Source organism: Talpa europaea (assembly GCF_964194135.1).
Source record: "Talpa europaea genome assembly, chromosome: 8".
Taxonomy (NCBI): domain Eukaryota; kingdom Metazoa; phylum Chordata; class Mammalia; order Eulipotyphla; family Talpidae; genus Talpa; species Talpa europaea.
Window position 1 is genome coordinate 21,682,022 of NC_140075.1, and position 22,667 is coordinate 21,704,688.

General features: G+C 38.2%; 1 protein-coding gene across 2 annotated transcripts in view; it reads right to left on the minus strand.

Annotated features, from left to right (window-relative positions):
• SCAPER (S-phase cyclin A associated protein in the ER) overlaps positions 1-22,667 on the minus strand; it is a gene marked incomplete at both ends in the record, with an annotated part of 375,287 nt that overhangs the window by 62,218 nt on the left and 290,402 nt on the right. For both annotated transcript variants that reach the window (XM_084239451.1, XM_084239450.1), the window contains one exon: positions 2,498-2,730. In XM_084239451.1, the coding sequence (XP_084095577.1) occupies positions 2,498-2,730 (233 nt within the window). The remainder of the gene's footprint in view (positions 1-2,497; positions 2,731-22,667) is intronic.

The window sequence follows — 22,667 nt, forward strand, 5'->3', positions numbered from 1 at the left end:
TTTGTAATAATATGGATGATCCTGGAGGGCATTATATTGAGTGAAGGAAATTAGACAATTATTACAGGAATTTATTTATATGTGGAATCTGAAAAAGTCAAACTTGGAATAGACGAGAACAGAATTGGGCTGGAGTGGAGGGCTGGAGGGAGGCGGGTGATGAGAAGGAGATGTCAAAGGGTACTAATAAGTTCTGGGGTTGTGATATAAGGAATGGTGACTCTATAGTCAACAGTCCTGTACTGTATACTTGGAAACTGTTAAGAGAGTAGCTCTTTAACGTGTCACCACACACGAGGTATATGTGAGGTGATGGTAGTGTTAATAACCTTATTGTGTAATCACTTTATAATATTGTGTAATCACTTTATAATATGGATATCAAATCATCACATTGTACACCTTAAATATACACAATGTTATATGCCAACTATACCAATAAAGATGAAAAACAGAACTGTCTCTTCAGAGTTGGCCCATTTCCCGAACAAATTTCAAATAGGCATTTTAGCTTGTTTACTGCTATCCTATAAACCATGTTGCTTTCCTAGAACTATGCTAAACACTGTGACTGCCAATCTTTTCATTTTATAGAAAAAATTCTGACGTTTGATAGCCAAATGATGCTATTTGGATATTCTGTAGTAGGTGTTTTTATTTTTGTTTTTGTGTCCCACGACCTGTGTGTGTCTGGCACAAAGTGAGCACAGATGATCACACTTTACTCTGGTAAATATTTCTGAGAATCCTTTAGATCTAGAAACTTGGCTGAATCATGTAAGATAGTAAGTGCTGTCATGATCTCATCTCTGTCAGAAAACTTCCACCTCTCCTCTGCCAGATGAGGAAAAGGAAGAGACAAAGTCAGGGTGGTGGCCTGTTCCAGGTCTACCTCAAGGGTGTGGGTCATCAGATTTGAGAGATGGTTTCTGCGTCTACTTAAGGGCCTCACCAAGCCAACTAACAATGCATAATCTCTAAGAAAGCAACACTCAGGTAACGCATTTCAAGTCAGAGAAAGAGGTTTGTTTTGAAGTACTGTAATTGTCCATCATTCTTTTTAAGTTATATGAGTTATTTGCTTTGGCAGATTTTCACTTGTTTTCCTCAATACCTTCCTCTTTTAGGGAGAATCTGGCAACTATAATAATTTATATGAAAATGTAGATACATTCTCCTGGAATGGCCACTGGAATTGCACCGAAGCATCTGGCCGGGTCTTCTGCCTCATCAGAGCTGAGGCATGTGGCTAAGTTGTCTGGATGATAAGAACTCAGTGTGCTGCATCCCACGACAGCCCAGGGGACAATGCAGGGCAGGAGCATTCATCAGCAGAAAGGACAAGGTTCCACAGTGACCAAAGGATATAGGGAAATTGAATGAGATCAAGTAACTAAGAGAAAGGCCAGGGAGGGTAAAAGTCAAGTGCTGTAAGATAAATGGCTGTGGACCCAAAGGGCCTAGTACTCTTGGGCAATAAATATGCTTGGGGAGAGAGGGCAGGCAGATGGAAGGGATAAGTGAACAAAGTAATCAAGGGTAAGAAAGATACTGAATGAAACAACTGCTCCCAGGAAAGCGCTACATGAAACCGAGTGAAATTTATGAACTGAGAAAAGAAGCAAATGCAGAACAAGGCCTTTTCTTTCTCCTATTAACCTACCAGAAGCTTCAGATAGGAACAAACTGCATGGATTGTAGAAGTCAGGCATCAGTGCAGAGCGCAGAGGAGCTGCTGATGGCAGGGCAGGTGACTGATTAATACCAGATGGAATCTTGTTGGGAAATTAAATGTCCTATCTGATTCGAGATTCATGAAGGAAAAAAAGTTCTGATATCCAAACAGGAATAAATTTCCCTGGAGAAAAGCTGACCTAGAAGGAAGCAGGGCTGACCTTGAACAGGTGTCAGAAATTATGACATCTGTGCAGTGGAAAGCACGCAGGTGGCTGGGAATTTAGCTGGGCCTGAGTTCCAGTCTCAACTCCCCTACCCACTTCTTAATTTATTTACTACCTAACCTTGGGCAAAACACTTAACCTCTCTGAGCAATCTCCTCATCTACAAAGTCAGAATTAGAGACCCTACACTCGACAGTGCTGCAACGCTTCTTTCTCACTGCTTTACACATAATGGCTGCTCCATGGATGGTAGCTATTATTATTGCTTTAAATCTGAACCAAATTTATAACCAGAGATGACCTGAGATAGGAAAATTCACAAACATTCCTTGAGTTGGAAGAGTCAATAGCAAGAACATTATAACAACTTGGATACAACATATTCTAAAAATCAAATATCTAAATATTCAGATTAACTATACCGCGTCTCCTTAAGAGGATCTTCCTTCTCTCTACAAAATGTGGTATATTTTCTATCAGGAATTTGAAAATGTGCTGTGAGAACCATCACCATTACATGGGTCCTGAGGTTTAAATGATTTTAATATAATAATTTTTTAAGCAAAGAAAACAGTTTCAAGAAATCTCTACTTTACCTGATGAGGTCCTGAATACGACTGTTAAAAGCATCACCTTGTGAGGACTTGTTTTTCATTTCCTGTGTTGATATTTTTGGTGTAGCTGGCCGGCTGTTTCCATCTGGTTGATTGGCAATCAAGCAGCCAAAAACCACAGCACTGACTTTGAGAAGTCCAGTTGTCAAGCCTTCAAACACTTGCTTATTTGTATTTCTTCCTAAAATAGCATTATTTTCATCTGGAACATAAACCTAGATGAAAAAAACACCACAGTAATTGTCTTTCAATAAAACCACCAAAAAGGGGCAGAGATGATATGACACATTTCTGGAATTATAAATAATTCTGAAATTCTAAAGTGGCTTTCTGAATGTTCAAGTATTGGGTCTGCAATCAGTTCCTGGGTGCAACTGTGGATTTTGTCTGTACTAGCTGGGTGACCTTAAGCAGGTTACTACTTCCAAGCTTTAGTTTCTTCATTTATGAAAGATAATGGCACTTGTGAAATGAGGAAATAATAGACTCTAATAAATCAGCATGTGTAAGCTCCTAGAACAATGTCTGACACATTGGCAAGTCCCACAGAAGAGCTATCTGCTACTATAACTGCTATGATGACGCCAACCATTATGTAGTAGTACATCCTCTCGCACAGAGAATGGCAAGTACAATGGCTAGATATGAAATCACCAGTCTGGAAACTGTGCCTTGGCCTGCTGCATGAAACTACACTCTTCTCAGGGAGAGGTGGACTGCCTTCTGAAGCCTCATTATGAAGAAAGTGGCAAGGAATAAGCTAACGGTGGGAAGGACTGACCTGGATTTGGGACTTGGTGGGGGGTCCGGGCTGGGGATAAGATGGCACCGTATTTAGATGCCAGTTGCTTCTCTAGCAGAGCACATGATTTTGAGCAATAATTTCACATTTCCGAAACTTTGTTTCTGTATCTGCCTGTCTTGTAGCACCACAATGATGTCTGGGGACATAGTTGGTAAATAATTATACTTCACAAATGCACTTACTTGGTTTAGCCACCAGCCCCTGCCTCAATCTCACTCTTTGTCTACACCATTTACATCAAAAGATAGGGAGCTTGAATTCTAAAGGAGGAATTTTATACGCAAAAGCAATATTCCTTTTTTTTTTTGGTTGACTTACTTTCCATGAAAGTCTCTTTTCTGGGAATAGCCTTATGACTGCTCACCATAAGTTATTTCTGACCATTGAACCATTTCTCAGCCAAAGTAATTATAGCAGGTCTTTCTGCAGTGTGTGCTCCAATCAAATGATGAAAGTTTCCTTTGGAACACTGTATTAGCTATCAAATAGTCACAAAAACTATCCAGATTGTGAGCAGCATAACCTGGGCTATCCCAGAAAGTGGTATCAGGAGTGGAGTGTGAACCCAGGATTTCTATGTAAGTCAGGATGACTTAGGTTATACTGCAGTGAAATATTTGTCAAAAACCTCCGTGAATTTCAAGCAATATAGGTTTTTCTTTTTTTAGGCACTTGTGGGCTACACTGGATTGTGCTTAGAAACCACACATCTCTTGTCTCCTTTGCCTGTGTGCTGTCTGAGTTTTCCACAGATTTTTCTTTTTCTTTTCTTGAGGCAGAGGCAACATTAGTTTACAACATTGCATAAGCTTCAGATGTGTATTTTCTCACCTCATGAGCTGTATATATCACCCGATTGTCTAGTCACCATCTACCACCAACGGGTACCCTCTGCCTATTCCTTCACCCAGTCTTCCCTTCTGGGCACCACTGTTTTGATGTCAAACATTGCTTGTTTTTGTTTTTCAAACAAAGTTTTATTTTTCATTCAAATGACAAGTCCATCTCAGGCTCTAGGGCTCTCTTCTGCATTCTTATTGACCTTACTCTGGAGCCCAGATGACAAAGCAGACCCCGTTCAGACAACACTGCCTAAAATAACTAAGAAGACAAATGACTTAATCCACACTGTCCGACAGCTGCACTAGCCACATGTGGCTATTGAACAGTTGGTTAGCATGACCTAACAATTAAGTTTTTAATTTTAATTAGTATTAATTTAAATATAGGATAGTATAGCTACAGTGGCAGAGAGGAAAAAAGACCTCCATCAGGTCTTGTGTAAACATTAAGTATGTTATCTGAAAGTGATACATATCAGTTTTGCTCACAAATTATTTAATTTTTTAAATTTTAACATTTATCTAATTTTTTTTTACATTTTTAAGACAGTATTTGCTTCCCCCCACCCCCTCAGGTTGAGTCCCCATAGAATTTCCTTCCCCAAGGCACCCATGCACCATCCCCTCAGTCCCCTGTGCTCCTCCCTCCCTCCCTCTCACCCCTCTCCCTCCTCCTCCCCTGCAGGATGTCTCTGGTTTACAATTGTCTGTTTTTGCTTTGTTGTGGTTTGTACTGTAATTATTATTTTTTTTTTACACTGATGTCCTATTTGGTTCCCCTATATTCCTGTTATAAGTGAAACCATCCGTTATTTTTCTTTTTCCTTCTGGCTTATTTCACTGAGCATAATCCCTTCTAGCTCCATCCACTTTGCTGCGAATGGCATGAGTTTATCTTTTTTGATTGCTGAATAGTATTCCATGGTGTATATATACCACATTTCTTGATCCAGTCATCTATTTTTGGGCATTTGGGTTGTTTCCAGGTTTTACCTATTGTAAATAGTGCTGTAATAAACATAGGGTTACAGGTGTTCTTTCAAATCACTGTTTTTGTGTCCTTTGGGTAGATCCCCAGGAGTGGAATTGCAGGATCGTATGGTAGCTCCATTTTTAGTAGACTGAGGAGCCTCCAGACAGCTTTCCACAGTGGTTGGACCAGTTTGCACTCCCACCAGCAATGTAGGAGAGTTCCTTTTTCACCGCATCCTGGCCAACATTTGTTGTTGCTAGTTTTTTTGATACGTGCCATTCTCACTGGTGTAAGGTGGTATCTCAGTGTAGTTTTGATTTGCATTTCCCTAATGATAAGGGATGTTGAACATTTTTTCATATGCCTACTGGCCATTTGCATTTCCTCTTTGGAGAAATGTCTTTTGAGTTCTTCTGCCCATTTCTTGACTGTTCACAAATTATTGGCCAGAACTAATCATAGTCCAGTTCAGCCACATACAGTCCATCTCAACCACACAGGAACCAAGAAATCTGGAAGAGGAGAGAATCAGAACACCTGGTCCACAGCACTACTGACTGCACAACACTGATGCTTCTATTGCGACTATAGAAGTATTACTCAAAGCTAAGTACTTTAGTAAAATGTGATTATATTTACTTTCCTTGTACACATTTCAAATTCAAACATCTCAGGGACTGTTGATTCTTTTCTCTTCTCCCCATCACTCCCCTCCAATGAGGAATTCTTCCTGAAACTCGTCATCCTCTAATCTGAACTGGTTATTCTCTAAGACTTCTACACATCTCTTATTTTGAGATTGCCACTTATCTTCATCTGAAGAATTCCTTTTATAACTTCCTGGGTTAGATTCTCCAATTTTTTGGATTCCATGTCTCCTTTTTCTTTCTTCCTAATGTAATTCATTTTGTTATAGGATATATTTCAACAATTTTATAACAAAGGGATATGGGAAGACAAATTTTGAGACCTTGGATGTCTGATAATACCTTTGTTCCATTATTACACAAGATTGATAGTTTAGCTACACAGAAAATTCTTGGTCGGGAATCATTTTCATTCAGAATTTGGAAGGATTGCCCCAACGCAGTCTCCACTCAAAGCATTGCTCTTGAAAGTCCAGTCTACTGTAATTCCTAATGTTTTTGTAAATAATGTGTTTTGTTCTGTCTGGAAACTTTTAGGAACTTCTTATCCCTGATTACCTGGTAAATATCTTACATTTTTTGTGTGTGTGCAAGCAAAAACTCTACTAGTCTTTTCAATCTGAAAGTGATATATTTAGTTTCTGGGAAATTTTTTCCCCCCATTCTTTCTTTGCTAATGTCGTGGTCTCCCATTCATTTTCCCTGTTGAATTTTGGCCTTGAATTAAGGCCCTAATTTTCTTATGTAGTTTGCTTTTGCTTTTCATCTCTTTGTATTTTATCCTAATTTTTAGGTGATTCCTTAACATTACTTTTCAGACCTTTCATTGAGTTTTCCATTTCATCAATTATATTTTTAATTTTCAGGAGCTCTTTTTGACTCTCTGTATGTTTTTCTTTTTGTGGTATCTTATTTTTGTTTCATGGCTGCAGTATTTTCTCATCTCTATGAGGTTACATTTTTTGAAAAAAAAATTGTTATTGTTTTCTGCATGGCCTGTTTCCTTTGAATTCTTTTCCTATATTTCAGGTGTAGATATTTCTCAGATACATGGTAATCTTGGTCTTTCTGTTCATACTTAAGACTAATATACAGATAGATTAACCAGTATATCAAAATCTGGACATATACTCTGTGTGGTGGGTTAATTTTTGATGACCCTAAGAGATCTTTTTTGAGACCCAGAGATCTTTTCCATCAGGCAATGTCAACTGTCTAAATTTGTAGGTCTGTTTTCCTGCGACACTCAGTTTCACCGGAATGGAATCCTGCATCTTCCAAGTCTGCAGTGTATAATACGGCCTGTCCATTTTCTCAGAGGTTCATAGGAGAAGGGAACTGAGTGTCTTACTGTTTAAGGAACAGAGTTTCACTTAATCATTTTGTTTTTGTCTGATTTCTGTTTGGCCATACTTGGTATCCCTAAGTCCCAATTAACTTTAGTCAATGTCCTATGTTCTGCCAGGGTAGGGGTGGGCAGTCTCTTCACTGTTTATGTAGACTGCATGTACAAAAGGCAGTAACTACCTCTTATTTATACCTTCAACCAATCCCCTTTTTTCTAGTCCCGAATGTGCCCTTGTTTTCTCAGTTACCTGAAAACTAATTCTTAAAGTCTTCTAGGGTTCTGAAGGCTAGATTAATCTTGTATTAAGATTAACAAGGGGCTTTATCCCCAGTGAGACAAATTTTCTTCTGGCATTCTTCCTCCCATTTATTTACATTTTAACTGTTAGGTATTTATCTTTTAATCATCTGCTATACAGATTAAAAAAAATTTGTTTTCCATTCTTTCCATTTTTCTTGACTTGAGGGATATGACTTTACCTATTTACTATAATATTAGTGGGGCCTCCAAACAGAATGCAACTTATGTATCCAATTAGCCACCTTTTAAAAATAACTCAATAAATCTCTTAAAGACACTACTTTTCTTCTTCTTTTTCCACCACATATATGGTCAAAGCATCAGAATGATCGTCCTCTGTCATTCAGACCCTATGGACTCAGAGGTTACACATAACTGTAACAACCTGTGGCTTATTGGTTTACAGAAAAACATAAAAAAAAATAGAAAAGAAAAGTGCAGACCATTTTATAGGCAGGCAGTAGCAAGATGTGACACCAGTTCTGGGGCACAACAGAAGGCAGATGTAAGAGTGCAAAAGGCATGCAACGTGAGACTCACCTTATCTTTATTAGTTAGAATGACTCATTTTTACTTCCTCTGAAATCATTTACTACAAATTAGTTTAACGGTTTAAATCCAAAATAACTTCCTTAAGTTATTAAGAAAAGGTTAAATTATGAACCACATTTATTTGGGAAGAGGTAGTGGAGAAAGAAAGATAAAAGCTAATGTTTATTAGGTTTTTCCACTATGCTCAGTGCTTAAGCATTTTCCTTATACCATCACATTTAATCCTTACATATTAATAAATCAAAGTTCAGAGATATCAAGCAATGTGCCCAATTTCACAGCTATTTAATGGAAGAGCTGGAACTTGAACCTAAGGTTATCAGACTTCTAAGGCCTATATGCTTTCTCTTACCCCTCACTTACTTCCTCCTGTTGGGCATCTCTTTTACTGAGGATTCTGGAGAAGCTCTGGTGGATGGAGGTGAAAATTGGTCACAGGCCACACAGTGCCTTTAGGATATCTTTTTTTATCTATATGTCTAAATGAACAAACAAACAAACAAACAAACAAACGAGGAAAAAGGGGAAGCAGCTATACTGCGAAGGATCTTCTATTCAGAACACTATTGTCTTTTGTCTAGTTTGCTGTCAATGTTACTTGCCAGAGGTAAAAAAAAAAAAATTATTTTTTTTAATTTGGGGAAAAAAACCCTCCTTAGTCGCTCACTCTTTGGGACACTTAGTAGATGAAATGCACACCTAGAGTTCTGACACATATTACAGAACAACACTTGCATTTGAACTTCTGTCTGGCACAGTTCCTGGGCCAAGGGCACACTGCAAATTGAGGGACTTGTCCTTTAGGAGAGCTGTGCAAGCATCTTCCCAGCCTCCTGCTCACTGCCCTGGTCTACTGCACACCTGGCTTACTGGAGTCTGCAACACATTCCATTCTGGGGTGGGTAGTCTGTGGAGTGCAGGGGAAGGTTACCTTCCCAGCATGCAACAGGGCTTGTAACTACCACCTGCTGGCATGTTCCATGCCTGGCCTGGGGAAAAGAGAAGCTATGTAGGTTTGGCTCTCCTGAATCTGTCACTCCGGAGGCAGAAATCTAAAACCACAATAGCTCTTCCATGGTTGAAAGGTATTTCTTCAGTAGATTTCTTTAGAATATATAGGTGTGGTCATTATCTTACTTTTATAATGATTACAAGATGACTTCCAGTATATAATCTTATTGCAAAATTCCACCTTCTTCTCAAAATTTATTTGACTTCCTTAAAATTATACTTCATACAGTTTTAGATTCTAAAAAGAACCTTAGTATAATTTTTTTTTTTCATTTTCTATATGAGGAAATCATGGTCAGAAAAAGACACTTTGCTGAAGATAATGAAACTGTCAGGGCTGAAATAGGTACTGTGCCACTTTTCTAAACCTACTCCCAGAAGAAACAGTACTTATAGTGCTTTAGTAAAATTTAGTATAGTTAAAAGTTATCACTTTTGAAACAAAACAAGTTCACATCTCCTTTCTCCCTACTACTGCCATTCCCCAAAATGGTTCAAAAACTTGCCATATTTTTGCAATATAGAAAGATATTTTTATTATTGGTATAAATCTATCTTTCTGTAGTGTGATTCTGTAAGAGAGAAAATTAATTTGGCAATTGGTGGTAATTCTAGCTAAGCTAACTAATTTCTAACATTCCGGAGTTGGGTAAACACACAGGGTGTTCAAAATGGATTGATTATGAATTAAGCTTACTGAGAACCAACAGGAGATTGTTCAGAAAATTCCTGTTAAGACAATGTCAGAGTATAAAAAATCAAAGGCAAAAAACTGTGCAAGGGCTTTAGCAGCAGACAGAGGTACTGACATTGATGGCAGCATTTTATTTCCTTTAGCTACCAGTCATTAGACATACAACAGCTTTTTTTGCCACAGATTTTATAAAACAGCTATTCTTATAATATATTATGCTTAAAAATAGAACTCATGAAAGGTATTCACCCTGATGATTTATTTGGCTTGAAAGCATAAAAAGAAATTACATAGGAATGGCCAGTAGTTTTTTGACATTATCTTTTTTAAATTCCAAAAACAATATTATGTTGATATTAAAGATTACATTCTATCCCAAATTTATTTTATGCATTCAAAATTCTAATACAATTTCTGAAAACTTTATAGTGCATGCCTTAGTGGTCAAGATGCTTGGAAATTTGTTGTAAAAGCTGAATCATATCATTTTTCTGCTTAGAACATTCCCTGGTATCTTAGCTCCTGCAAAGCAAAAATCCAAGTCCTCATAACTATCAATAAGGCCCTTCCTGATCTGTCTCCTGCCCCAATTACCTCCTTAAATTTATATATTCCATGCTGTCTTTTGCTCTGCTATTTCCTCTCACTGAAATATTTTTCTCCCAGATATTTTCATGACTCATCCCGTTCCCTTTCACCTTCCTCGAAGTCGCTGTTCAAAAGCCACCTTGTTCATAAGCTTTTCCAGACTACCTTTTAAAGTAACATTCTTCTCCCCCCGATTCACTTTCCTTTTCCTGTTCACTCAACTTTACTTTTCTTCTAATTTACTTTTCTTCAAACTTTACTTTTCTTCTATGGTCACCCCTTAAAATATTATATAATTTTTTCTTTCTCCCAAGTAGAATATAAGCTCCACGGGGGCAGCACACTGTTTTATTCATTGCTATGTTCCTGGCACCTAAGACAACCCATACTGGGGCATATCTTTGCAGAGATAGCTTTCATTCTTTCTTGGAAACTCAAACCATGCCATTTGCAAATATGCCTAATGGGTACCAGTATTGTGAAATTGTGTGTGTGGCTTTGCTTAACTATTTCTTGACCTCTCCATTTCAATAGCGACATTAATAGTGCAAGTCACCATAACTCTCCAGACTACTCTGATTATTTAGTCACTTTCCATCCATATTTGCCCCCTCCAATCTACTTTACTATGCACAACTGATTATACCTGACACCACTGCAAAGTATAGCACTATATTTATGATTAGTCACAAACTTTAACCTGACCTACAAAGTCCAGCATGCTCCTGCCCCAGGCTAGCTCACGTGTCCAAATTGACTCCCTTGCTCACTAGGGTCGACCCTTAGTAGACTTCCTTTGATGCACTGAATTCTAGAAGGTCTTTTTTTTCGCTAGAGCTTTTTTGGGAGCTACTCTTATCTGTCTGAATCATTCCCTTGTCTCCCCATTTTGCCTAGCTAATCATTCTTTGGGATTTAGCTTAAATCACTTATTCCCTATTTCAAAGAGGCCTCTTTTGACCTCCCTGACTTGGTTAGGTTCTGTTTATATTCTAGTGTCTTGTACTTCATCTTTGTAGCATGTAACACAATAGAAATTACACTGTTAACTGCATGATGACTACTTCTCTTACCTGGTAAATGTAAACTCTACGATGATTAGGACAAAAGTATTTCATTCACTGTTCCACCCTTAGTACCTAATGTACAGTTCCTTATACAGTATACATGCTTCATGTATATTTTCTTTAAAAAAGTCTAAACAATTATATAAAAATGGGGCTATCATTTGTCCCCACATTATAGGTAAAGAAACTGAGTTTTAGAAGTGAAGAAGTATCTTCAAAATCAGAAATTAATTATGGAGTTAAAATTTGGATCCAAGTAGTTTGATTCCAAAGCTTGAGTCTATTGCCATCCAAGGTATATGAGATACTTTATAAGAGGTATCTTTCTTCCTCTACATTTTTATGTCTTTTTTTGGCATGGTAAATTCACATAACATATTACTATCTTGGGGGCCTCCCTGGTGGCATTATCAAGCTATCACCAGCCATTGCAGATAAGTTTAATTCCCAGCTAGGGAGCAAACCCACATGGTGCAGCAGACCTCTCCTGTCACACCACCTGCTTCCCTCAGCAGTGTATTTCAGTAGATCTGCCTGTTCTGCTCCCCACCAGGATACACCTGGTGAATCCGCTCACCACCTCCCCCAGCCCCCCTCAACCTCTGGCCTACACCATAGTTCTTGTATGCATAAATAAAAAAAATACATCTTCTAAAAATGTTACCATCTTGAAATGCTTTTGGGTGTACAGTTCAGTGGTATTAAATACATTGACACTGTTGTGCAACCATCACCACTATCCATAACAATAACAACTTTCACTGTATAAAACTAAACTCTATGTCCATTGAACAATAACCACCCCCTTCCTCACTCCCCAGCCACCATTCTACTTTGTCTGCATAATTTTGACCATTCTAAGTACCTCATGAAAGTGGAACAACAGTACTTAGACACAGAAGAGACGGAAAATTCTTAGATGCATAAAACCTTCTGAGATTGAATCAAGAAGAAATAGGAAACCTAAACAGACCAATTACAAGCAGGGAAATTGAAAAAGTAGTCAAAAGCTTCCCAAAATACAAAAGTCCAGGATCAGATGAATTCTACCAGACCTTCAGAGATGAACTAATCCTTCTCAAATACTTTCAAATAATTGAGGAAGAGGAAATGCTTCCAAACACATTTTATGAGGCCAATATCATTCTGATACCAAAATCAGACACACAGAAAGAAACTACAGACAGATATCCACAATTCATATAAATGTAAAAATCCTCAATAGCATCTTAGCAAACAAAATCCAACAATATATTAAAAAGATCATATACCATATTCAAATGGGATTTATTTCAGGTTCACCACATGCAAATCAATCAATATAATTCACCATGTCCAAAAATGGAAAGATAAAAATAAAATGATCATATTTATAGAAAGCATAGGATAAAAAGAATTCACATAAGGAGGTAGAAGGAACATACCTAAACATAATAAAGACTATATATGACAAATCCACACTGAGTATCATAGTAAATAGTGAAATATTGAAAGCTTTTCCTCTATGATCAGACACAAGACAAGAAGTCAACTTTTACTACTATTGTTCACATAATGCTGAAAATCCTAGCTAGAGTAATTATGAAAGAGAAGGACAGAAAAGAAACCCAAATTAGGAAAAGGATGTAAAGCTCTCACTATTTGCAGACAACATGATAATAGATGTAGAAAATCCTAAAGACTCCTAATCAGATTAGTAAAGTGGCAGGTTACAAATCAATATAGAAAAATCAGATGTATTTCTATAAGCAAACAAAAAACTAGAAAAGAAAGAAATGAAAAAATAATCCATTTGTGACCACATCAAAAGAAATTAAATATCAAAGAATAAACTTAACAGAAGTGAGAGACCTGTGTAATAAAAACTGTAAGGTATTAAAAGGAATAGAAGAAATGAAGAAATGGAAAGCTATTTACTGCTCATGGATTAGAAGAACTAATTGCTAGAAAGGCTCATGGATTAGAAGAAGATTACTAGAAAGGTCATTTTACACAAAGCGATATACAATTTGGTACAATTCCTATTGAAGTTTCAATGGCATTCTCTAAAGAAATAGCAAACATTATTGAAATTTGTTGGAACCATGAGAGGCCCAGAAGAGTAAAAGAAATACTGCCAAAAAGGGAGGTTTCACAACCCAAATGCCCAAAAATAGATAACTGGATCAAGAAGAAGTGACATATACACAATGGAATATTACTCAGCAATCAAAAAAGATAAATTCAGGGGAGGGGCGGAGCAACATGGCAGCGAGGAGACGCTGCGAGTAAGATCTCCCATTAAAAAAAGTTAATAAGGGGCCTCCCCAGTGGCGCAGTGGTTGAGTACTTGGTTGCGAAGCTGCCCACAGCCTCTGCAGCGCCAGTTCGATCCCCGGCTGCTCCCTGGCCACTGGAGGAGGGTCCCACATGGCGCGCAGACCTCTCCTGCCGCCCGCTGCTCCCCTCAGCAGTGTACTTCAGTCCTTCTGCCTGTTCTGTTCCCCGCTCTGGCTCTGGTGAATTCTCTCACCCTCCGCGCTTCTGACTGTACCCAGTGCTTGTATAAATAAATAAATAAATAAATCTTTAAAAAAAAAAAAAAAAGTTAATAGGGAGGAAAAGCAGCAGGTCCCAGTGAGAACTGGGACACGGAAGATAAACGGACAACTCTAGCAAACTGCCCGAAGAAGAAAGTGGCCATAAAAGAGGACCAGAAGGGAGGAAAGCGCAGAACCCTGCTCCCCTCCCCCACCCACAAAGTCAGCACTCTCCAACCAACAGAGAGGAGGAAAAAAACACACTAAAACGACCAACAAGAACAAAACTGCGCAGCAAGCGGGACTGTGAGTGGAAAGGAACTATTGCAGCCACCACACCCCGAGAACGGGAGCTGTGGAGAACCCTGCAGGATTTGCCGCGGCGGTGAGCCATCGGCTCCGGGCGCCATTAGAGAAGTACAAAGACCCCGGGAGACCTGCACACAGCCCGGGCTGCCTGTAAGCTTGCGCGGAAAAACGGCGTGCTTGGCGCGCTTGATAAGCAAACGTGGATCGGGATCGTGGCTGCCCAGGTCCCCGCACCTGCGACCTAGGCTTGCGGGGAGACGCGCGGAGGCCCTCACTGAGGTGAAAGTCCCTCACTGAGTAAGCAGGAACCAGGCGCCCAGGCACGGGAGCGGGGTGCAAAAGGCGCCATTCCCACGCCACTGAACTGGGCTACAGCCCACATCCTGGACCTGAGGGCTTTGGAACTGAGACCCGGAGCACGAAATTCAGGGCGTGGGTTCTCCACGATGGTGGGGCACAAGGCAGACACAGCACCCCAAAGCCGTTGAGGTTTACCCTACCATTCTCGCTCTGTTCCCTGTCCCATGGGGGTGGGGTGGGTTGAAAAACAGGCCCCCAAGGACAATAGGAGAGATCTCTGGCGCCACCTAGCGACCAGAAAAAAAGTCACTAACACCCCATAGAACAGGGAAATTTCTTAAGAAAAGACTTCTTGAAAAGGGCAGAAGGCTTCTGGAGGACCCAGTAGCCAGCTGGGAAGTTAGCCCACGCCAGGCCCCTTCCGACCAGCAGTCTGAGCCCACAGAGGGAGCGGGAACCCACGTCCGGGGCAGACCGGGCACGCAGAAGAGTGTGCCTCAGACCGGATGTAAAGGGACTGCGTCCCGCTTCGCCATTTTAGAACAGGGACATTTCTTCAGTAAAGACTGCCTAAAGCCAGCAGAAAGCTCCCCCAGAAGCCAGGGATGGTTCCTGGAGGAGCCAGAGGGGAGCGGAGAAGTTCACCAAAGATGCCGGCCAGTCCGAGCAACACAGTGTCCCAATGCATATGACAAATTAGAAAACAGACAGTAGGGAGTAGAAGAACCACATGCAACCTAACAACTCCTCAGGAAAGAAGCACAACACAAAAAGAAAACCACCCTCCAGATTGCAACGACAGTAACTTGGAAGAACTAATGAGCCTTCCAGAAAGAGAATTTAAAATTGCCATGATTAAAAAAGTGACAGAAGTCATAAAGGAAAACAATGATCAGAAGAAGGAAATTGAGTCCCTAAAGAGGGAAAACAATGGTCAGAAGAATGAAATTGAGTCCCTAAAGAGGGAAGTAAAAGAAATGCAAAAGATCAAAGAATTAATGGAGGAACTAAAGAACTCTGGAAAAGCAATGAAAGCAGAATAGATGAAATGGAAGAACGAATAAGTACTCTTGAAGACACAGAAATAAAAAGAACCAAAACAGAAAAGGAAAGAGAAGCACGAAGGAAAAAGAACGAAGCAAGACTTCGGGAACTATCTGACTCCATGAGGAAAGGAAATATAAGAGTTATAGGAATTCCAGAAGGAGAGGAGAGAGATATAGGAACAGAGAAAATATTCCAGGAGATAATTGAAGAGAACTTCCCAAATGCGAAGAAGGAGCTGAAAATTGATAAACAAGAAGCAAGAAGAACACCAAACTTCCACGATGAAAGGAAAAACACAGCAAGACACATAATAGTAAAGCTCCCAAGAATCCAGGACAAGGAAAAAATAATGAAGCTGACAAGAGGGAAGACACAGATAACATTCAAAGGAAAACCAATCAGGCTGACATCAGACTTCTCCGAAGAAACACTACGGGCAAGGAGAGAGTGGAGGGACATAGTCAACAGACTCCAAGAAAACAGATGCCCACCAAGAATACTCTATCCCGCAAAGCTCTCCTTCCTCTATGAAGAAAGAATAAGGACCTTCCCAGACAAAGAGAAACTCCAGAATTTCATTACGACTAAACCCCCACTCCAAAAAATACTACAAGGAATCCTAAAGCCAGAACCTCAGAGGGACGAATAACAACGAAAGAAGACCAAAAAAAAAAAAAGTTATTAAAAGAATAAACAAATAAAATCAAAGGAAAGACAAACACAATGGCAAATACAGATGCTAACACATCAAAATTAACTCTAAATGTAAATGGACTAAACTCTTCAATAAAAAGACACAGAGTTGCAGCCTGGATTAAGAAACAAAACCCAACCTTTTGCTGTCTTCAGGAAACACATTTAGCTACAAAAGATAAAAATAGGCTCAAAGTTAAAGGATGGAAAACAATCCTACAAGCAAATGGACCAAAAAAGAAAGCAGGAACAGCTATACTTATATCAGATAAAACAGACTTCAAACTCAAAAAAATAAAAAGAGACCCCTATGGTCACTACATTATGATCAAGGGGACAATACTTCAAGAAGAAATAACACTCATTAACATATACTCACCAAATGAAGGAGCACCAAAATATATCAGACAACTCTTGTCCTCTCTGAAAACAGACATCAGAGAAAACACATACGTAGTGGGAGACTTCAACACACCACTATCAACAATGGATAGATCAACGAGACAAAAAATAAGTAAAGAAACTAAAGCTCTAAATAAGGACCTAGAGCATTTGGGCTTAACAGACATCTATAGAACACTAAACCCCCCCAAAAACGGAGTACACATGTTTCTCAAGCGCACATGGATCATTCTCCAGGATCGATCACACCCTGGGGCACAAGACAAACATCAACAGATACACCAAGATTGAAATCATACCAACCATCTTTTCTGACCATGAAGGCATCAAACTAGAAATAAACCATAAAAAGAAGGCAAGGAACTATCCTACCTCATGGAGATTAAAAACCACACTACTGGAAGACCACTGGACTAATGAGGAGATCAAAGAAGAAATTAAAAAATTCTTTGAATTGAATGACAAGGAGGACACCAATATCCTAAATGTATGGGATGCAGCAAAAGCAGTAATAAGAGGAAAATATATAGCAATAGAAGCACACATCAAAAAACAAGAAAGAACTCAAAGAAACAACCTAATCTCGAAGCTCAGAGATCTAGAAAAAGAACAACAACAAAAAAACCCCAAAACCAGTAGAAGAAAAGAAATAATAAAAACCACAGCAGAAATAAATGAAATTGAAACTAAAAAAACAATCCAAAAGATCAATGAAACCAAGAGCTGGTTCTTTGAAAAAAATCAATAAAATAGACAAACCCCTAGCCAGGCTCACAAAGGAAAAAAGGGAGAAAGCACAAATAAACAGGATCATCAATGAAAGAGGAGAAATCACAACGGACACAGCAGAAATCAAAAGAATAATCAGTAACTACTATGAACAGTTATATGGAAACAAGTTCAACAATCTAGAGGAGATGGACAAATTCCTACAACTCTACAATCACCCAAAGCTAGATAAAGAAGAAATAGAACACCTAAACAGACCAATTACAAGCAGCGAAATTGAAATGGTAATCAAAAACCTCCCCAAAAACAAAAGCCCAGGACCTGATGGATTTACAAATGAATTCTACCAAACATTCAGAGATGAATTAGTGCCTATCCTTCACCAACTCTTCCAAAAAATTGAGAAGGAAGGGACAATACCAAACACGTTCTATGAAGCCAACATTACACTAATACCAAAACCGAATAAGGACAACGCAAAAAAGGAAAACTACAGGCCAATCTCCCTAATGAACACTGATGCAAAAATCCTCAATAAAATTTTAGCTATCAGAATCCAACAATGTATCCATAAGATAATTCACCACAACCAAGTAGGATTCATTCCAGGGACACAAGGATGGTTTAAAATCCGAAAATCAATTAACGTTAGCTAACATATCAACAAAAAGAAATATAAAAACCATATGATAATATCAATAGATGTTGAGAAAGCTTTTTTTTTTTTTAAGATAATAAATTTTATTGTTATATTCCCCATACAATTGCAGCCCCCCCATTCTGACCCCAATCCCTCCCCTCCCGCCCCCGCCCCCCTAAAAGTGTCTCTGGTTCATAGTTTTTTGTTGATTTTGATTTTCACTTTCTTATAGTTATTCATTTTCCTGGTCCCTTATTTAAGTTTTCTAGATTCCTGCTATGAGTGAGACCATCCGGTATTTTTCTTTTTCTTTTTGGCTTATTTCGCTGAGCATGATCCCTTCCAGCGCCATCCACTTTGCTGCAAATTGCATGTGTTTATCTTTTTTGAATGCTGAGTAATATTCCATGGTATATATGTACCACATCTTCTTGATCCAGTCATGAGAAAGCTTTTGACAAAGTGCAACACCCATTCATGATAAAAGCCCTTGAAATTCTTGGGATACAAGGAACATACCTCAACATCATAAAGGCCATCTATGACAAGCCAACAGCCAGTATCATTCTCAATGGTGAAAAGCTGAAAGCAATTCCATTAAGATCTGGAACAAGACAAGGATGTCCACTCTCACCACTGCTTTTCAATAAAATACTGGAAGTCCTAGCTAGAGCAATAAGACAAGAGAAAGACATACAAGGAATCCAAATAGGAAAAGAAGAAATCAAACTATCACTATTTGCAGATGATATGATAATATACATAGAGAACCCCAAAAACTCCACAGAAAAACTAATTCAACTCATCAATCAATTCAATAAAGTGGCAGGATACAAAATCAACACGCAAAAGTCAGTAGCCTTCCTATACACAAACAATAAATCTGAAGAAGAAGAAATAAAAAAAACCATCCCTTTTATTATTGAAACAAAAAAAATCAAATATTTGGGAATAAATCTAACAAAAGAAGTAAAGGACCTATACAAAGAAAACTATAAAACACTGTTAAAAGAAAGAGAAGAAGACACAAAGAAATGGAAAGACATCCCCTGCTCATGGATTGGAAGCATAAACATTATTAAAATGGCCATCCTACCAAAAGCAATATACAGATTCAAAGCTATTCCAATCAAAATTTCAATGTCATTCTTCAAAGAAATAGAACAATTATTGATGAAATTCATATGGAATCACCAAAAACCCTGAATAGCCAAAGCTCTCCTGAAAAAAAAAGAAGGAAATGGAGGCATCACACTCCCAGACTTCAAACTATACTACAAAGCCATAATCATCAAAACTGCATGGTATTGGAACAAGAACAGACATACAGACCAATGGAATCAAATAGAAAATCCAGAAATAAACCCACAGATTTATGGTCAACTAATCTTTGACAAAGGAGCAAAGACTATGCATTTGAGCAAAGAAATTTTGTTCAATAAATGGTGCTGGGAAAACTGGGTTGCTACATGCAAAAGAATGAAGCTTGACCACTACCTCACACCATACACAAAAATCAACTCAAAATGGATTAAAGAACTTGACATAAGACCTGAAACCATAAAATACATAGAAGGAAATATAGGCGAAACACTACGTGATTTGCATATCAAAGACATCTTTACAGACACATCACCCAAAGCAGTGATAGTGAAGGCAAAGATAAACAGCTGGGACTACATCAAATTAAAGAGCTTCTGCACAGCAAAAGAGACAATAACAAAAACAAAGAGAAACCCCACCAACTGGGAGAACATTTTTGCACACAACACTAATGATAAAGGACTGATCACAAAAATCTGCAAAGAGCTGATGAGACTCAGCAACAACAAAGAAAATAACCCAGTCAAAAAATGGGCAGAAGAGATAAAAGAAACTTCTCTGAAGAGGAAATGCAAATGGCCAACAGACATATGAAAAAATGTTCAACATCACTTGTAATCAGGGAAATGCAAATCAAAACTACCATGAGATACCATCATACACCAGTGAGAATGGCACATATTAAAAAAACTAGCAACAACAAATGTTGGCGAGGGTGTGGAGAAAAAGGAACTCTTTTACACTGTTGGTAGGAGTGCAAACTGGTCCAACCACTATGGAGAGCTGTGGAGATTTCTGGACCTACTAAACATAGAGCTTTCATATGATCCAGCAATTCCACTCCTAGGTATTTACCCAAAGGACACAGAAACATCAATTCCAAAGGGCACCTGCACCCCTATTTTATAGCAGCACTATTTACAATAGCTAAGCTTTGGAAACAACCCAAATGCCCAAAAATAAATGACTGGATCAAGAAGATGTGGTACATATATACCATGGAATATTACTCAGCATTCAAAAAAGATAAACACATGCAATTTGCAGCAACATGGATGGCGCTGGAACAGATCATGCTCAGCTAAATAAGCCAGAAAGAAAAAGAAAAATACCGGATGGTCTCACTCATAGCAGGAATCTAGAAAACTTAAATAAGGGACCAGGAAAATGAATAACTATAAGAAAGTGAAAATCAAAATCAACAAAAAACTATGAACCAGAGACACTTTTTCGGGGGTGGGGGCCGGGAGGGGAGGGATTGGGGTCAGAATGGGGCATTTGCAATTGTATGGGAGAATATAAAAATAAAATTTATTATTTAAAAATAAATAAATAAAATAAAATGTCATCTTTTAATACTAAAAAAAAAAAAAAGGATAAATTCATGCAATTTGCAGCAACATGGATGGAGCTGGAAGGGATCATGCTCAGCGAAATAAGCCAGAAAGAAAAAGAAAAATACTGGATGGTCTCACTCATAGAAGGAATTTAGAAAACCTAAATAAGGGACCAGGAGAAAGACTAATTATAATAAAGTAAAAATCACAATCAACAAGCAACTATAAACCAGAGACACACTATGGGGGGGTGGAGAGGAGGCGAGATTAGGGTCTAAATAAAGGGGGTGGGAATGTATGGGGAATACAACCAAGATGAAAATGCATACATTGTGTAAAAATGAAAAATGATGTAAAAATATATAAAGTAAAATAAAAAAAGGGAGGTTTCAAACTACACTACAAAGCTATAGTTACAAAAATAGTATGGCGTTGGAATAAAAACAGAGATGCACAGAGTAATGGAATAGAGCCGAGAGTACAGAAATAGACCCATTTTTATATGGACAGTTAATCCATAACAAGGAAATTATGAATGTACAATGGAGAAATGAAAGTTTCTTGAACAAATAGTGTGGGGAAAACAAAACAACCATATGCAAAGGAATGAAACTAGACCACTATCTTCTACTATATGCAACGATTAATGACTTGCACACAAGACATGATACCATAAAATATGTAGAAAACATGGGCAAAACACTCAAGACATTGGCTTCGGAGATATCTCTGGGGGACTCTAACAAATGCAAATATAAACAAATGGGACTATGTCAAACTAAAATGCTTCTGCAAGGCAAGTAAATTGTTAATAAAACAGATACCTCACTGAGATAGAGAAGTTATTTGCACATCACAAATCTGACAAGGGGCTAATATCCAAGATCTAAAAAGAATGTATACAACTCAGTGACAACAAACCAAATGACTCAACCAAAGAGTGGCAGAAGGGCCAAAAAGGCACTTCTCTGAAGCGGACATACAAATGGCCAACATCCCATCATCATTTATCATTAGGAAATACAAGTAAAATCAAATACAAGTCAAAACCACAATGCCACCTCATGTTCTAGAGAATGGCTCATATAAAAAATATCCAGAAAAAACAGGTACGAAAGGTGTGGAAAAAAGGAACACTCATACAGTATTATCCAGCTCCTATGGAAAACAGTATGGAGGCTTTTCAATATACTGACCACATGATCCAGAAATTCCACTCCTAGGTATCTACCTAAAGAATGACAAAATCTTTTTAGCTTTTTGAAACTATACATTTATATTTTTTGGCAAATTAGAGACAATTTCTACTAGTATTGCTTGAATTACCTTTCTAGTCATGTTCTCTTCTTGCCTTTTGTGAGTACATAGATTCTCCCATCTTCATCACAGTCCTGTTTGCAATAGCAACATTATGGAAATAACCTAAGTGCCCAATGACAGATGAGCAGATGAGTGGGATAAGAAGATGTGAGATATATATATATATATAGATATATAGATATATATAATATATCTATATATATATATCTATATATCTATATATATATATATCTATATATATATATCTATATATATATATATATACACAATGGAATACTACTCAGCTAAAAAAAAAAACAAAAAAAACCAGACAACATGGATGGAACTGGAGAGGATTATGCCAAGTGAAGTAAGTCAGAAGGAGAGACAAATACTGAATGATTTCACTCATGTGGAGTTTAGAGAAACATACCAAAGGAACAGACAAAACTAACAACAACAACAACAACAACAACAACAAAAAACTCTAGAAACTGAAGCTACCAGAGATGGAGCGTAAAGGGGTGAGGAGACAATGAACCATGGTGGAACATTATAGGCACTTCTATGGGGCATGTGTTGTGATAACGTAGGTGTTAACCTTTACCTCTAAATTACATTCCTTATTGTAAACCAACATTACCTATAAAAAAATCTTATCACTGAGAAATTTATATAAATGGAATCTTTCAATATGAAACCACGGAAGACAGACTTTTTTACTAGG